At 51.2% G+C, this 16,357-nt stretch overlaps 1 protein-coding gene across 2 annotated transcripts in view; it reads right to left on the bottom strand.

Moving 5' to 3' along the window:
- The window catches only part of MUC4 (mucin 4, cell surface associated), a 32,042-nt gene that overhangs the window by 5,152 nt on the left and 10,533 nt on the right, over positions 1 to 16,357 (bottom strand). For both annotated transcript variants that reach the window (XM_030330244.1, XM_030330243.1), the window contains 18 exons: positions 16,038 to 16,171; positions 14,980 to 15,144; positions 14,570 to 14,725; positions 13,477 to 13,607; positions 11,784 to 11,872; positions 9,644 to 9,823; positions 9,345 to 9,470; positions 8,468 to 8,587; positions 7,880 to 8,088; positions 7,366 to 7,456; positions 6,771 to 6,938; positions 6,144 to 6,245; positions 5,516 to 5,746; positions 4,075 to 4,212; positions 2,486 to 2,667; positions 1,963 to 2,122; positions 1,008 to 1,187; positions 494 to 567 (listed from right to left, as the gene is read on the bottom strand). In XM_030330244.1, the coding sequence (XP_030186104.1) occupies positions 494 to 567; positions 1,008 to 1,187; positions 1,963 to 2,122; positions 2,486 to 2,667; positions 4,075 to 4,212; positions 5,516 to 5,746; positions 6,144 to 6,245; positions 6,771 to 6,938; positions 7,366 to 7,456; positions 7,880 to 8,088; positions 8,468 to 8,587; positions 9,345 to 9,470; positions 9,644 to 9,823; positions 11,784 to 11,872; positions 13,477 to 13,607; positions 14,570 to 14,725; positions 14,980 to 15,144; positions 16,038 to 16,171 (2,636 nt within the window). The remainder of the gene's footprint in view (positions 1 to 493; positions 568 to 1,007; positions 1,188 to 1,962; positions 2,123 to 2,485; positions 2,668 to 4,074; positions 4,213 to 5,515; positions 5,747 to 6,143; positions 6,246 to 6,770; positions 6,939 to 7,365; positions 7,457 to 7,879; positions 8,089 to 8,467; positions 8,588 to 9,344; positions 9,471 to 9,643; positions 9,824 to 11,783; positions 11,873 to 13,476; positions 13,608 to 14,569; positions 14,726 to 14,979; positions 15,145 to 16,037; positions 16,172 to 16,357) is intronic.

Raw genomic sequence — 16,357 nt, 5'->3', positions numbered from 1 at the left:
AATTTGTCTAATTGTTACACCTGCTTGAGGGAATGGTAGAGCCAGGATTTTAGCCTGGGTATGTAGGATTATAGAGCCTCAGTAATTCAACTACTGAGGTACTCTGTCTGTGGTTGAGGAATGGACAAGGGCATAGGAACGAAGAAGAGGGAGCTGCCAGTTCCCTCTGGGAAGTCAGGGAAGGCTTCCTGGGGGTGAAATGCCAGACCAAGTGCAGGTCTTTAGGGATACTCAGAAGGAGGGGCTGGGGTGACTTGACCACCCTAGACAATGTTCACTGTGGTCTGGTTATTCCAGTCCCCTTGGAGGTCTCTGTCTGGGGGATTCCTGCCTTCCTCATTCGCTGCTTTCCCTGGGGCAGGAGGCTCCAGCCTCTTCTGGCAACTGAATCTAGATGGATGATGAGATGTAGAACATATAAGTGATGGCCAAGACCCTACCCTAAACCTGCCAAGACCCACCTCCCCACCCAGAGCTGGCCTGCAGCACTGACCGAGGCATTGACATCTGTCATGGTGGCATTTTCTCCTTCCCTGAGTGAGAGCTGGATGATTCTTACGGGAAGATCTGGAGATGGGAGAAGCAGGTTCACAATCACCTCACAGTTTACACAGACTTACCCAAGAAGTTTTTTGGGCCAGCTCAGGGAGACTGCCCCATTCGACAGTGACAGAAGGTCACCAGAGGAGTCAGAAGGGACTGATTCTGCTGAGCCTCACCCTAGTGCCCATTCCACTATGGTCAGGGCTTCCTGACTCTCATCTCTCTGGGCCATGAAGTCACCTCCAGTCTCTCCTCAGCAGACTGCTCAGGCCTGGGGTTCATGCTGTGGAAGCTTCCCCTTGCCCCCGCTCCCCCCGCAGCTCCCATAGCCACCAACCTACCACCACCTGAGAGAGATTGGAGTTCTTCCCTGTTGAGTTTGAGGAATGAAGCTCTGGTCCCCCGAGTTCCCCATCTTCCCCCAAGGTGAGAGAAATGTGAAGGCAGAGGGCAGCTGTTGGTACCTGGATGGATGGTTGGAGTGAAATTGTTCCCAGCCACAAAGCAGTGGGTGTCAGTGAAGGCTGGGGGACAGGTGCAGGTGGGATGGCAGTCTGGCGTCCGGGAGATGTAGCAGTGGCCCTGGTTGTAGCAGTAATTCACAGGGCAGGACACGTTCTGACAGAGGGGAGAGTTCTCCAGAGCTGCAGAAGAAGGAGGGAGGACAGCAGCATCAGGCTGGGCAGCCGTGGGGAGCCCCGGCCCACAGAAAGCTGCTCCTAGGACAGGCTTGCTTTCTTTCCCCCAAAGCCCATTCAGTCTGCATTTTGCTTATGAGTCACTCTGAGCCTCAAACTATCCTTCTCCCTTTTCCAGATATTTCCCTGCTGGGCAACCCTTTTTCCTTTGCCAGGTAGGTGTTCTCCCACTTCTGCTGAGGGAATGGCATGTTTGTCAGACCCCCTGCATCAGGAAAGGACCCAGAAGGCTGGCAAGAGAAGAGCACGCCAGCCTGGTTTCCTTACTTCCATCCCTTTGTCTGCCTTATAAAGCTGTGGCTCTGCCTGCTCTGGCCATTCCTCAGAAGACACAGTGGCCTCTACATTTCATTTGGGTGCTGTAGGGACTTAGTGAAGGCCTCACTGTGATCTCCCTCATCATGACTTCACTGGAGCCTTGGCTTGCGGGCTGCTGCTGGACATCTCCTCCCTTCCCCAGGCCTTCTTCAGTCTTTTGCCCTGGGTTTCCCCCATCAGGGCCTCAGGTCTGCTCTGCCCTGGCCATCCTTCCCCCTGCCTGCACAGTCTCTTCTCCTGCAGCTTCACACCTCACCATATGTCTTCACTTCCTTACTGTACCCACTTATAGTGAGCATTCTAAAGACTTGCTGGAAAAGGGGGAGAAGTGGTTTGCCCTAGGCCCTCAAGGTGTCAACTGTGCCCAGGCCCTCCTCCTGCCAGGGCCCTGCTCCCGGCTCACCTGCACAATGACGCCCATCCCCAGTCAGGTTTTGGGGGCAGGCCTCGCAGCCCTCCCCAGGAATGCACTTTACATTCGGGAAGCATGGCTCCTCACAGGGGTCTCTGGAGCGTTTGCAGTAGGGGCCAAAGCTGTTCCCATCACACTTGCAGCCGGCCACCTGTAATGGGTTGCTGATCACCAGGGAGCCAGGAGGCTGAACCATTAAAGGCTTTTGGGTGTTTCTGTACTGACCTCTCTGGTCTGAGAACCTGTGGACCTTGAGTCCTTGTCTTAACTCTACCAGCATCTACTGAGCACCTTTGTGACTAGGTCGTGGTCCTGTACATCCTTGCCAAGCCCGCTGGGTCTCCCTGGAGCATTCTTTCCCCTGGCTTGAGATTGGTGTTGGCTCGACTCACCTACCACAGCTCCCAACACACACACATTACCACACAGGGACTGAGGTATGACATCCCTTCAGTTCCCACCGCCTTTCCCCTCAATAAGGAAACCTCCCTCCCATCCTCCTCCCAATACTCACCTCCAGGGAGGAATTGCCCACCCAGCTGGTCTGGTTGTATAAACACTGGCTCTCTTCCCTGCAGGCACAGACCACTGTCTTTGGCTGGAGTACAGATGACAAGTTGACTTTGGCATTTCTCGCTAGAATCTCCAGAGTGAATGGTTCCAACAACTTTGGTGTCCATAGCAATGTCCCATTCTCTGCCCCAGGAAAAACAAGACCATGAGAGCTGGGGGCCTTGACTGCTGTGCCGACTGACACATCCTGGAATCTAATACCCTGAGTGCTGATGCTAGCCTTCCCCCACCTCTCTCAGATCACCCCTCAAATGTCATCAGGCATTTCTTTGAACAAGGCTGGTTTCTTATGGTGATCCTGGTCACACCCCAAGCTGGAGGTAGCATGAGCCCCGCTAACTGACTGTTGGGTGGAACTCCACAGAAGGGAAGGCAGCTGATCCCTGAAGAGACCCCAAAGGGGAACCCCTGCCTGGGCCTGCAGGAGGATGGGACATCTAGGAGGGAAGAGAATAAGACCAGGATGATGCTTCCCCAGGCTATACTGCAGACTAAACTGGCTGCCCCTTCACATCCCTTGCCCTGATTTCTTGCCCACTCCCTCACTTCTTGGACCTTTAACTTTCAGACACCAGACAACAGTGAAACATTGTCAACAAGGACTCTTCTGATCAAAACCTGTCTTATGTTTTCCAAGAAAATAAGAAAGTCTTCATAAAGTAGTAGGTTGAGAGTTGTTGATAGTAGGGAGCAGATGAGAGTAACTTGCAGGTTTTCACTCCTCAGGAGAGGAGCCCAGTGGAGGAGAAAATCTCCTGATGCCATTGGCTAGCACCTGACAGAATGCCACATGGAGCCAAAGGATGTAGACAAAGAAGTCCCTTCTTACGCACAGAGAAAGAAAACGAAGCAGAGAGGTGCTCTGAGCTCAAAATAAGGTCCCTAATAGATTTGGTTTAGCAAAGAACAGTCACTAGCATCACTGGTACTGGCAACAGAAGGCAATTGCATCCTGTGGGCTTTGACTTTTTGACCCAGATCATGGTTGCAGGACTGGGCATCTCCACACCATTACTGACAGAGATGCGGCTTTGCTTGCTCCCAGCAGAGAAAAGCCACAAGCAGAGACAAAGTTAGGTAAATGTGGTTGATAAATATAAAAATAAGTGAGAAACATACCAAAAGAAGATATTTGTATCTTTAAATCATGTTCCACATTATATCATTCTTTTAATAGATTTGAAATGCTTTAAATTAGTTTTTTTAATGGTTATACTTTTTTTTCTAATAATTTGGTGATTTTATAAAGATGGTTAAAGATGATTGCATGTTCTTGGATTTGAGGTGACATGACTTTTGAGTCACTTGGATGTACCCCGAGTTAGTGCAGCTAGCTGGCCAGATTGCCAAAAGCCCATCACTGCTCTTCACTGGGGACACTATCTGAATCTTAGGGATCACTCCAAGAAATGCTAGTCCTGGATATTCTGATGGAAACGTGGAATGAAGTTGCACAGGGTATAATAATGCAAAATTACCTAAAGCTTGACTCTGCTCTCATCCCTTACACCTGCAGCCAACCGTCCTTACCAAAGAGCTTGAAGTCAGTGTTGCTGTTTCTTAGGGTGAATATGACGTTCTCAGAACCGCTGGTGTACTGAGTCAGCTTGGTCTGCCCCAGATAGGCTTCCACCACATGCTCACCCTCGATAGAAGGTGGGTACTTACCTGAAACACAAAGAGGGAATTCAGGGTTTGGGGCAGGACACTTTCTTGCCTCATGGGCAAGTCCTCTGGCTTGTGTGAAGCATTCCCAGGGCTGTGACCCACCTTTGGAAGCAGGAATGATTCTGTGTACCTGCTTTCAGGTCTATCTAGAGCAGGTTGGGGTTGTACTGCCCACCTGGCCAAGTCCTTATTTTCTCTTTATCTTCTCCCCACACAGGATTCAGGTCAAGTTCTTTCCTGATCAGAATGCTATGCTGGGCATGGTACACAATGAATCAGAGAACAGGGTTGTTCAGATCATCACAGAGTTTTACCTTTGGAAGAGGGCTGAAAACCAAGAGGGTAATCTCTAGATGGGCATTGCATTTGTCAGGAAATAGAGGAAAATGCTTTCTCACTGGATGGAGTGCCGGGGTGGCTCAGTCAGTTAAGCATCCAACTCGATTTCTGCTCAGGTTATGATCTCGAAGTTCATGAGTTTGAGCCCGACGTTGGGCTCTACACTGACAGTGTAGAGCCTGCTTGGGTTTCTCTCTCTCCCTCTCTCTCTGCCTCTGTCCTACTCTCTCTCTCTCTTAAAGTAAATAAACTTAAAAAAAACTTTTCACTGATACCTGTCTTTTGGAACCCTGCTGTTTCCATTTTATTGTTCATTCACTCATTCATTCACTCATTCAGTCATTTAACACATATTTATTGAGTGCCTAACCTATGACTGACACTATTCCATGTAGTGAGGACACAGCAATAAACAAATAATCAAAAAGATATCTATGCAAATTAGAAAATATGCTAGATAGTTATAAATGCTAGGGTGAAAAAAAAGAAAAAGCAGGAAAGGTGAATGGGAAGTATGGGTAAATGTGAAATTTTAGACAGGCTAGCCAAGAAAGGCACTGCTGAGAAGGCGACTCTATTTGCACAGAGCCTTGAAGGAGGTGAGAGTCTGTCCGGAGGAAGGGCAGGGAGTCCAGGCAGAGAACAGTAGGTGTGGAGTCTGGAGCTGGCGGTGAGCCTGGTGTGTTTGAAGAAAACAGAGAAGCCAGTGTGTCTGGAATGGAGAGTGCAGGGTGGGGAGGAACAAAGGAAGAGTTTGAGAGGCTCGAGGGTCAAGTAGGAAAGGGCTGTGAAGGCCATCACAGAGTGAGCTGGGGAGTCACGGGAGGCTGAGCAGAGGAATAACATGAACAAAAGAATCTGTTACATTTGAAAAACGCGTAGCCTAAAGGGATTTCATGAAAGGGGGGTGCTCCACATCTGCCACCCAAGTCTGCAAATGCCACCTGGGCCTCATGCCACTTACTGAGGGTGGCGTTCATCAGCTGGTATCTGCTAAAGAGCATCTTAGTGTTCAGGCCGGTGCTTGTGTTTCCTGTGGCCAGGCTGTCATAAATGCACTGCTCATCTCCATTACACTCAGAGACCAGATTTTCACCCGAGTCGTTGTTCTTCAGTTGGAAAAGGAAGACAGGGGTGAAGTTGGAAGGCAGAGGGCTGTCTCTCTTGCCAAGGAGTCTCGTATCATTGATTTTCCCTAGAACATATGAAGTACAATGGTAGTGGTACCAGGGATGGGATTCCAGCTATACTTCTGCTGTGTCCACCCCTTACCCTCACTTTATATGCCTTGGGGTGAGGGAGGGGGTGTGAAGGGACAAAGTGACTTCAGCTTTTGAGGCTGGAAATCCCTGCTCTAGTGAGTAAGGGCCACCACTTCCCTCGCCTTCTCTTCCAGGTAGAGAAATGCAGGGGGGGATGGGGGTGGAGGGGACAAATCCAAGGTGGCCCCAGAATCCTCAACATTTCCTCCTGGCCTTTCCACCCCTCCCTCACAAAGGATGGAGGTCTGGCTCCCACAGGCCCAAGGGAGACAATGCTTCCTTCATCCCACCCCAGCCACATCTACCCCTAGGACTCAGGCCCAGACTCACAGGTCATTCCAAATTGATAAAGTTGCCACTCATCGCTTTTGTTGAGAATGGTGGAGCCATTGGACATCCTGAAGTCATCATCTGGATTGTCGTTCCAGACTCCTGAGGGACAGAGTAGGAGATTGGCCACCCTGGAACTGTGGCTCTCCCCTTCCCTGAGGAGCATCCAACAGGTCACATTCAAGGTGTGAGGGGGAGTAGGGGCCTGGGAAGCCCCTTCCAGTTGTGTCTGTTCTCGGTTCAGTCCTTCCAGAGGAGGGGAGAGGACCAGACCTCATAGCTCACCCCTCAGTCTCAGGGATAGAGGAGGAGAAAATGGAGGAAGAAGGGAGAGGAAGTAGGGGCTGGAGGGAGAGAAAGGGCATCCTCAAAGCCCCCTTGGCTGCCCTAGAACGAGAGCTTTGGGAGAACAAGAAATGAGCCTCAAAGGAAGCTGAAGAGGTCCCTTGCTCCTCCCCACCTCTCTGTGCCCTCAGGGTTCTGTTCCAAGGAGGCTGAGAAAGGGAAGCTCAGCCTGGGGTGTCCACAGGCCAGCTGGACGGGGAGCTGCCTGTGGGCTGGGGCCCGTGCTCTTGATGCTACTGCTGTTGCTGCTGCCTCAAAGGCAGAGTCTTGTCTGCTTCTCACCCAGGAGGCCCTCTGTGCTGTTTCGATACTCCTCTGGGAGGCTGCAGGAGGCATGGAGGATGTTGGAAAGGGCGGTCACGGAGATGGTCACGGTCCCATCGAAGCTGGCTGACACGAGGGAGCCATTGCGGGTCATTACAATGCCGGTGGTGTTGAATATCTCCTGGCCTGGGATATTGAGAGACAGATGAGAAAGAAACCGGCTTTCATACCCTGCAGACCCAAGACTTGGCAGTAGTGAAGGGTCAAGATGTTGAGGGGGAGACTCTGAGAGCAGCTCTGGGGTGTCCTGGGAGTGCCTTTTCCAGGGGCTGAAAGCCACACTCACATGACACCCCCTTCTTCCTGGAGACTGGAGACAGGGACTACTACAGATAAGCCATCACTGCAGAGGAGGGAGAGAAGTGAGAAGAGAAAGCGGTGAAGAAGCTGTTCAGGCACAGCTGCTGAAAGAACAGGGGGTGAAGCAGGGGTGCCAACCCGTCTCCACTGCCCCAGTGCTGCTGTCTCTACATGACGTCCAGGCCCTGGGTGCCCTGCTAAAGCCTGACCCGGGGAAGCAGGACCAAGTGGCTGACAGCTGTCCCCAGCCTACCTTCTGGGTCTTCACGGTTAGTCTCAAATGTCACAGTCTGGTTATTGACCTGCACATGGATTGTGTCATTCGGCTTGAGGAGCCATCGAACCTGGAAGGAAATTGGAGGAGGCCTAAGCCTGAGGTGGGCCAAGAGGCTGAGAAAGGAGGCTTCAGAGAATTTGGACCTGAGCCCCAGAGGAACATGTAGGTGGGTGTGATGATGAGGTTATGTAACTAACATCTTGGGAGTGCTTAGCCCAGGCCAGCCTCTGAGGCCAGATTATCTCATTTAAATCGTACAACAGCCCTGCAGGGTAGGTAGTATTATCCTCATTTTACTACAATGAAACCAAGGCACTGGAAGTTCAGTTGTTTCTTCAGAATCACATGGCTGGTGGAGCCAGGACCCGAATCCCACTGTCTCTGGGGTTGAGTCTCGAACCACTACCCTGGCAGGATGCATCCTCCCTCCCTGCTGCCCTGTTCCCTTCTTCCTTCTTTCTCTTCTCCTCGGCACCCCTGCCTCACTCACTGTGATGGGGTTCAGGCTGCTGGTGTTGTATTTAGCTGCAAAGGCAATGAAGTTGGTGGCCTGGGCTGAGCTGGTCTGGGCAGTGCGGCCCTGCAGCAGGAAGGAGGAGTTTCTGTCCCAGGCCCGGACCAGCAGGAAGTCCCCCAGTCCGTTGAAGGTGTAATTGGCACCATCCAAGGTGGTGATGTGGGGATCCCCAAACATCCAGGCTGAAAAAAGGAGAGACCACACTGACATGGCAGACCAGGGAAGGGTCTGAGATCCCCACCGCCTCCAGGCAGACTCAAGCCTGGGAGGGGTTCACTGAGTGTAGAACCATTCCCGGAAGCCCTCTTGCACTTTTGTGCCCCTACCCAAATTCACATAGACCCATTACCTTCGCCCCCTACCTTCTCACCCCTTCCCCAATGCCAGGTACAAAGCTCCTCTGTTTGCCATTGGCCGCACACTTGAACCATCTGCATCTTCCCTTGTGGCCACAACCCATCCCTGGGAAGCTAGCACTGCCCTGGTCCAGGCCCCAAGAAGCTATGCCTCCCCAGATCCTCTGCCTCAGCCCTGCCCCAAGGCAGGCCCCAGCAGCCTCACCAGGCCTTGGGGGACGGTACCCAGCACAGCCGATGCGGGGCCGCCTCTGCTGGTACAGGGCGCAGAAGGAGGGCTTGTCGTTCCCACGGCAGCACCAGTCCCATGGCTCCAGTTCTTGGTCTGGGGAGAAGAGCAGCGTATTGCTGACAGACAAGGGACCTGCAGAGCCCAGCCGGAAGGTTTGGTAGGGCAGGATGACATGGGCAGCAAGGGCATGGTTTGGGAATCAGGCACACCTCAGGTCAGATCCTGACCCACTCAGTAGCCTCAGGTCATTGACCAGTTACTGTCTCCCTTGCAGGCTTGCTGGAACTGTGCTAACGAGCTTTCTTTCTGAGTCCCCGGGCTCAGAAAGCTCAAGAGTGGGATCATGTGGCTGATGGTCTGGGGGTCATGGAGGCTGCTGTGTTGTCAGGGGCAGGGGGGTGGAAGGGGGAGGATGCACAATACCCTGGTCCTCCAACCCTGTGCTCTCTAGCTCCTTTGGAGGGTCTCTGCAGGAGATGACTCCATGTCTTCCCCAAGACTGCCAGCTAATCTGGGTCCAGAGGGACAGGGCCAGACTTGATCCCCTCCCCTTCCCTAGAAAGATGCCTCCATTCTTGTCTGGGGCAATGGGGCCAAGTGAAGATGGGACAAGAGGCACTCAATTATAAATCCCTAGGATGTCAGCTGGAAGGGATGTTGGAAGCTTCCCAACATTACAAGATCAGGAAATCAATGGCCAGAGAGGGGAAGGAGCTGGGAGGGAAGGGGGACAAAAGACTTCTTTCTCTGGGTCCCACTGCTTGGCTTGGTGCCCAGGCCTGGTCTCTGACAGAGAAGAGGAGAGAGCTCCAGAGAAGGTGGGGGTAAGATCTCTGTGGGACACACATACCAAACTGCCAAGGAGTGCTCACTGTCCAGCCCTGGAGAAGCTCTCCCCAGGGCCCGTAGCTGCAGCACACGCCTCCACGCCAGGAAGAAACACGGCACAGCTGCCTGCTGCCGAGGCCCCACCAGCCTGTGACAAGTGCAGACATACTCAGGCCCAGTGCCTGTGGTGGGGGCAGGGATGCAGGGGGAGGCTCGGGGAGGGACCCGAGGGAAGGGACAGGTCAGGTATGACCAGAGGGTTGGTGAGTGGGCTTATGGGAGACAGTGGGTGTGCCCCAAAAGACAGGAAGGAGGTATTACCTATGCTGATGGGCTGGAATCGTAAGTCCCACAGTCCCTGCTGCCAGGAGCAAGGGCAGGACACCTGGTTCCAGCCCCATTGGGGCCACTGGGGCTGTCTATTCAACCACTGCAGGCACTTGAGACGGTAGTTGGACCTTTCTTCCCTGTGTAGCCTATAGACCTGCAGGCCCTGGAGACCTAGAGAAGTACAGGAAAAAGGGGTTATCCCAGCACCTAGGGCCACAGAGCTCTGCTTTAGCAACCCAACTCATAACTGCACCTTGTATGCCCCTCCCCCACTCTGGATGGCTCTTCCAGGGACGGGACCCAGTTCAGATTGGCCTCTTTCATGTGACCTCCAAAAACCATTAAAGCTTGAATGTTAGGGGAGAAACCCTAGGACAAGTGCTGGGCAGGGAGGCCCACACCCACTCAGAGCCAGACCCTAGCCCTGACCTTCAGTCCACTGATCCTCTACCCTCCCGTCTGCCACTCTAAGCTCCAACACCTTCCAATCTCCCCAGACCAGTTTCTCCTCATGCATCCTCTACCTCACTAAGTGATGCCACCAGCCACCAGCTCAGACACCTGGCTTTCCCAGACCCTCCCTCTCCCCCTGCGCAGACATGTCAGTGGCCAAAATAGCCAGGACAGAAGGCAGCTGGGGAGCCACAGAGAAGTTGATATGCAAAGCAGGGGCTTACTCCAGCACCATGAGGCTGAGGAGGCTTCCACTGTGCCCAGATGCCATCCTCGGAAAGGAGAAGTAGCTGGGAGAAGAAACCTTGACAGGGGTTTGAATTTAAGTTGACCTTTAACTGTAAGTTACATACTGTGCACTGCAATAGCCATGAGTGAGAAGGGGTTCCAGGATCCAGTAAGACACAACAGGACATAATGTATTAGATTTTGACCCTGTTCCCACATAAAAGAAGAAATTATCAAGATAACTACAATTTGTTAAGGTTTTGAAGAAAATAATTATTGTTTATGATTTTCTATTCATGGATCTTCTCCACGATGGCCTGATATCATGGGAAACAAATCAGATACTCCCTCTAACACACACAAACACACACACACACACACACACACACACACACACAAGGTCTCAAGTGGATGCATCTTGATAGGAGGGCCCGAATCTCCACAAGATGGCACCCATGATTCCACTTAGCTTCTGTTTACCACAAGTTTGCCACAGAACAAATGGAAGTAGATTTATACTTCATAACCTACATGGCTGATTTCTAATGCTAAAATGTCCTTCATTCTACTCACATTTTGGAAACTATAATTTCTTTCCCTTTGGGGTCGCTGGACAGTATATCGATTCATGTCCCATGGGGACTCCTGATGCTGAAGTACTGGCCCTCTTACTAGAGTGAGAGCTATTTAAGAGCAAACATGGGGGTGCCTGGGTGGCTTAGTCGGTTAAGCGTCTGACTTTGGCTAAGGTCAGGATCTCGCGGTCCGTTAGTTTGAGCACCGCTTTGGGCTCTGGGCTGATGGCTCAGAGCCTGGAGCCTGCTTCGGATTCTGTGTCTCCCTCTCTCTCTGCCCCTCCCCCGTTCATGCTCTGTCTCTCTCTGTGTCAAAAATAAATAAACGTTAAAAAAAATTAAAAAAAAAGAGCAAACATAGTCTTTTTCCTTTTTTTTTCCCCTTCATATTCCTGACTCTTAGCACAGCATCCAGCACATAGTGGGTGCTCAACAAATGATGACTGAAAGAATGTCAGACCTCTAGAACTCCTCTTGGTAGATTCCCTCAAGGGATCTCATCGGGATTCTCATTCCAGCTCCGGGACAGGACACTTGGAGTATCGTCCTCAGTGCCCATTCACATCCCCACCTCCTGCCATGACCCTGTCCTCACTCCCAGGCTCTGGGCCCCACTGAGAGACCTGGGTTTGCCTCATCCCAGGGAAAAGACATATAGCTCCAATTGAGACTGTACTACATGAGAGTGCAGAAGGTACCAGCTGTGCCTTGGGTAGTGCCAAGTCCTGATTACACTTGGGGTCAGATGATGCCGGGGACACCCTTTGGGATGGTGGAGACGCTACAGAGCTGCCTCTCTAGGACTGTCATGACACCTGGAGTTGAGGACAGAAGGACTTGAGTCCAGCTCATGTGTGGAGAGGTGGTGCTTTTACCTGAGTTGGAATTCAGGAATTGGTCTGGATGATACTTCTCCCACACTGGCTGGAATGTCAGTGGGCTGTTTTCAAAATACCCATCTCCACTGCAGGCAAAGGAAAGAATTTCAGGTCTCTGTCACTCCCAGGGTCTTTCCTCTCAGCCGGCAAGTTATACATTCGTCCAGTCAGTTGGAAAGACAGTCACTCGGTCCAGCTAATTATTAGATATCAGCTTGTCAGTCAGTTATGAAGTCAGTACACCAGTCAGCCAGCATCACTGACTCCCAGCAGCAGGCAGGAGAGGGCAGAGATGGGGGGTGAAGGGTGGGATGACCCTAATCTATTCTACATCTGGTTGCTAACTATAAGAAGTTGGTTATGAGACAGGGGTGTGAAAACAACAGAGTTCAGGCCTCCTTCTGATTAGTTTCCCTTCAACTGGGGATGGGACAGAGGGCTGTGTAGGGGACAGTACATGGTGAGGGCTAAAAGCCAGTCTCTGCATTTAGACAAGCATGGATTCAGTGCCCGATTCCAGCCCTTAATAACATGGTTGCCATGAGCAAGTTACTTAACCTCTTGGATCTGTAGGTTTTACATTGGTAGGAAAGAGACAACAGTAGCATCCACCTCACAGTATTGTGAGGATTAAATGCTGTAACATCTGTAGATCCCTCAGAACTGAGTGAGGATCTGATGCAATGGGTGTACCACCCTTGGTGTTGAGGCTCACAGCACTGCTCCAGGAAAAGGGAAATCCTAGAGTGGAGTTTGTAGCCTCACTCTGGGTGCATGCCTCAGAGCAGTGACTCCTCACCTTGCTTCCTCTCTGACACAGGTGAGGTGAGGCACGCAGGTGTGACACATACCACGGGCTACTCAGGAGGGTGTGAAATCCCTAGCTACTTGGATAATTCCACTCTTTTCTCTTTTACAGCACATCAGAAAGCAAGTGAAAGCAATGTAATTATAGGGGCAACCCTGAACACGATCTCAGAGAATTTGCAGCAATTACCAGTAGCAAATTACACGTGACCTTCACAATTGATTGCACACACCAGCATCTGGAAATGCTGTGATTGAGAACTGTTGCCAGAGATCGAGTCACCTTCATACAGAGGAATCCACAGCCCCATGCCCCCACTCTCTGTCTTTCCCACTGACCCCACACAAACTGTTGGTGCCTTGGGTGAGGGGCTAATTCTCAGCCCACCAGAAGTCAGGAAGGCAGATTTCAGCTTCAAATGTCTGGGTTCCAGTTCCTTCTTTGCTGCTTCCCAGCTCTGTGACTTTGGGCAATTACTGATCTATTTTTACCTCAGTTTTCTTACTTGCGGAATGGGTAACAAAGAGTATCTCCTTCATGCGGTTTTTGTGATAATCAAATGAATAGTGTAATGAATGTTGGCTGTTACTATTGGGATATTTGAGAAGTCAAGAGAGGTTGTCTAATGTCCATAGATATCAGAGAAGTCAAAGCTCTGGGAATTATTACAATGTGTGGGGACTGGGATGGGAAAGAGAATGGCCAAGTGAATGGGTATCTTTTAATTTGAAATAGCAAGAAGCAGGAGGCAGAGTAGGTGAGTCAGAAGCAACAGTAAGGAGGCTTCATGCCTGTCCTGGGGGATGGGGGTGGGTGCACAGCAAAATCCCTGCCCTGCACCACTTCCTATTTTCTACTCAATGCTGACTGTCCGTGTCCTACCTGGAGAAGCCCATGAGGACTGGGTTGCCTGGGCGCTGGGTCACATCCCACTGCATACCACCACTTTGGTAGAGAAACAGGGCGTAGGACCTGCTCCCGTCTGTGGAGAGGATGGCCTGGTAGGTGTTGGTCTGGAGGTTGATTGGAGACAAACATAGGGATGCCTGTGACAGATCTGGGGTCTCCTTCCTGATGTCCCATCTCACTCCCCACACCCCTGCCCAGGCACCCACATCATCTTTTCCTGGCCTACCCAGAGCAAGTTAGGGATGGTGTAGGGCAGCTTTCACCCTGGGTGTCAAAGCCCCTTCCATGGTGGATTTGCCGGCTTTATGACTTCTGTCCAGGGAGGGGCAATAAAGGGCTCTGGTTTAGGATCCAGTTAGAAGACTGTGTGAGAAAGCCTCAGGCCTCAGAAAGAGTAGCCATGACCCCAGAGAGCTGAGAGAGGCCTATTTAGTTACCCTGGGATATTTTTAAGGACATTGTCCAAATGTCCCCTTAACCTAAATATTGCAGACGGATGACAGCAGGTGAGACTGGAGGTTCTCTGAAGGCAGATGCTAAGCACTGTGCTTGTACAAAGTAGGTAACCAATGAACTTGTTGAACCAATGAAGAAATGAGTGACTTTAGATCACACACAAGGACTATAAGAGCTGAGTCCCCAGAAGGAAGAGCAAGGACACTGTGTGGTGCAACCATTTCCATAGGATGGCCTTGCAGCTGAAAGCCAGAGTTGGAAGTCCAGAAAAACCTCAGTTCCAAGCCTGGTTTTGTCATTTGCCAGCTGGGTGACCTTGAGCAGGTTGCTTAACCTCTCTAACCATCATCTTCCTCATCTCTAAAATGTGGATAATAATATCAGGTTGAGCCATATAAATTGCCAACAGCTGGCAAAAAATCCATTTCCAATGTTTCAACCCAAGGAGTATTAGGTGAGTGCTCAGCAAACAGGGTGGGGGTGAAATGGTGCTATAATCAGCAATGTGTCCTTGAATCAGAGAGGAAGTTAGAAGAATGTCCCCTGCCTAGCACTCTAGGATATCTGGCTTCCAAATGGTTCTCAGGGAGCTATTAATTGGTCCACTCACCCCAAAGGTCCACTGGGCAGGATAGGCAGGGGCACTGACCCATGTGACCTTTAGGGTCCACCTGGCTTTGTAGTTCCGGATGTGTGTGAACTTTTTAATCCAAGACTCCACCTGCCAGACTAGCAGGTTGTGTTCATTATAGAGTGTCTCATATTCCTAGGAAAGGAAGGCAGAAAAGACAAGGAAATGAGGGTACCAACTGCAGGTCTTCTCATGGTTGTGATAGGGTATTCCTGAGTCTGTGTAACGGTCCTGCAGTTTCCTCTCCACCCTCATATTTAAGCATCACTCTCTGCCCACACCGAGCCCAGGCTCTGACAGCAGTAACACTTGCACACCCTCAACATAGCCCTTTGTCTATCCTTGCTGGCTGCTGAGGGATCCCGAATGCTGGAGTCTGAAAGGCTTACCTGGTAAAATATGGTTCCATGGCTGCTGGAAAAATCAGCATCATCCCAGAATGGAGCCACCAGGGCCACAGGGTCCCAGCCTGTGAAGCCTCTAAGGGGAGGATTGGGGTAGGAGAAAATCTGGTACTCTGACTCCGGGAAAATGATCTGGCCATTATCTGTGAACTGGACACAAAGACTCTTCTGATTATTATTCAAGGAGGGAGTCAGGAAGGAAATGTCCCAGCCTTGGGCAAGCTCCTCAGAAGTGTGACCCCCAAGTTCTGGGTAGAACTTTAGAGATGTCAACAACCTCTACAAGGTCATACATTCATCTCCCCGCCTGCTGGGAGAGCCCACTTTACATAGTTCACACTCAAATGCTCATAACCTGCAGGACACTCCTCTGTTCTAAGTCCTTCCTGACATGGTATGTTTTGCCCTGCTTCAGTGGCTGACCCCACCTATACATGGGCCCATCAGAGAATAGAGACCTCTGGGTGAATCTCCTCAGCCCCATCCTGAAGGTCCATCCACATCAGATGGGGCCAAGAGGATTGCTACTTTCACTCCCATCGCTGTGTTGCCCTATCTTAGCATGTCCTGCCTCAGCTCCCCACACCCGCCCCTGAGAGCTGCAGGGGCCATGACTAGCATTCCAACTCTCTTCCAGAAGCTATGGGGAACTTGGACTGAGGAACCAGGAAATAATTATAGAAAATGTAAACAGCATCAAAAGGTTGTTTCCCAAGTAGAGCTTCCTACTCATAAAAAGGTCCCCTGAAAATAGTGGAGAGCTTATTGGACCCCAAGATCTCTATACTGATGTGAAGACGCTTTTGTCCATGAGGGTAGCGGGAGCCTCGCCTAGTTCCCAGTCTTCCTCAGCTGGCACTGTGACATTAAAGAATGTGAATGCAAACTGAGCCAGTGGCAGGGACACAGTAGGTGCCTAGTAGGTGTCACTTGTTGCATTCCCCCTTCCTTTCTGCCATGGTCGTTGTCACAGGCCATCTCCTAGCCCTAGAGAGAAAAGCAGGTCACATGTCCTGCCCTTTGGGCTGCAGCTGCAGACTCACATAGAGGTAATCCCGGAGAGAGGAGCCAAGAGGGAAGCCAATCTGGGGCTTGAAGAGCGGTGAGGTGAAGTCCACAGTCCTCCTGACAAACTCCTGATCTCCAACGCTTGGTCCATAGGGAAAGAGGGAAACACCTGGGCCAGTACAAAGAAGAGGAGGAAGTTCTCATGGGCCTTGACTTCTTTAGGGCTGACAGAGAGCTTCCCCAAGCTTCTCCTCCACCCAACTGGGAGCCATCAAAGACTCCTCTCTCCCCGTCGCCGCTTGCATTTAACCCATCTCTTCATTTTACCCCTTCAGTGGGTACTCTCATCCATTTC

The sequence above is a fragment of the Lynx canadensis genome, chromosome C2 (assembly GCF_007474595.2).
Source record: "Lynx canadensis isolate LIC74 chromosome C2, mLynCan4.pri.v2, whole genome shotgun sequence".
Classification (NCBI taxonomy): Eukaryota; Metazoa; Chordata; class Mammalia; order Carnivora; family Felidae; genus Lynx; species Lynx canadensis.
The sequence above is the reverse complement of the archived record's forward strand: the minus strand, read 5'-3'. Positions and strand labels throughout refer to the sequence as shown.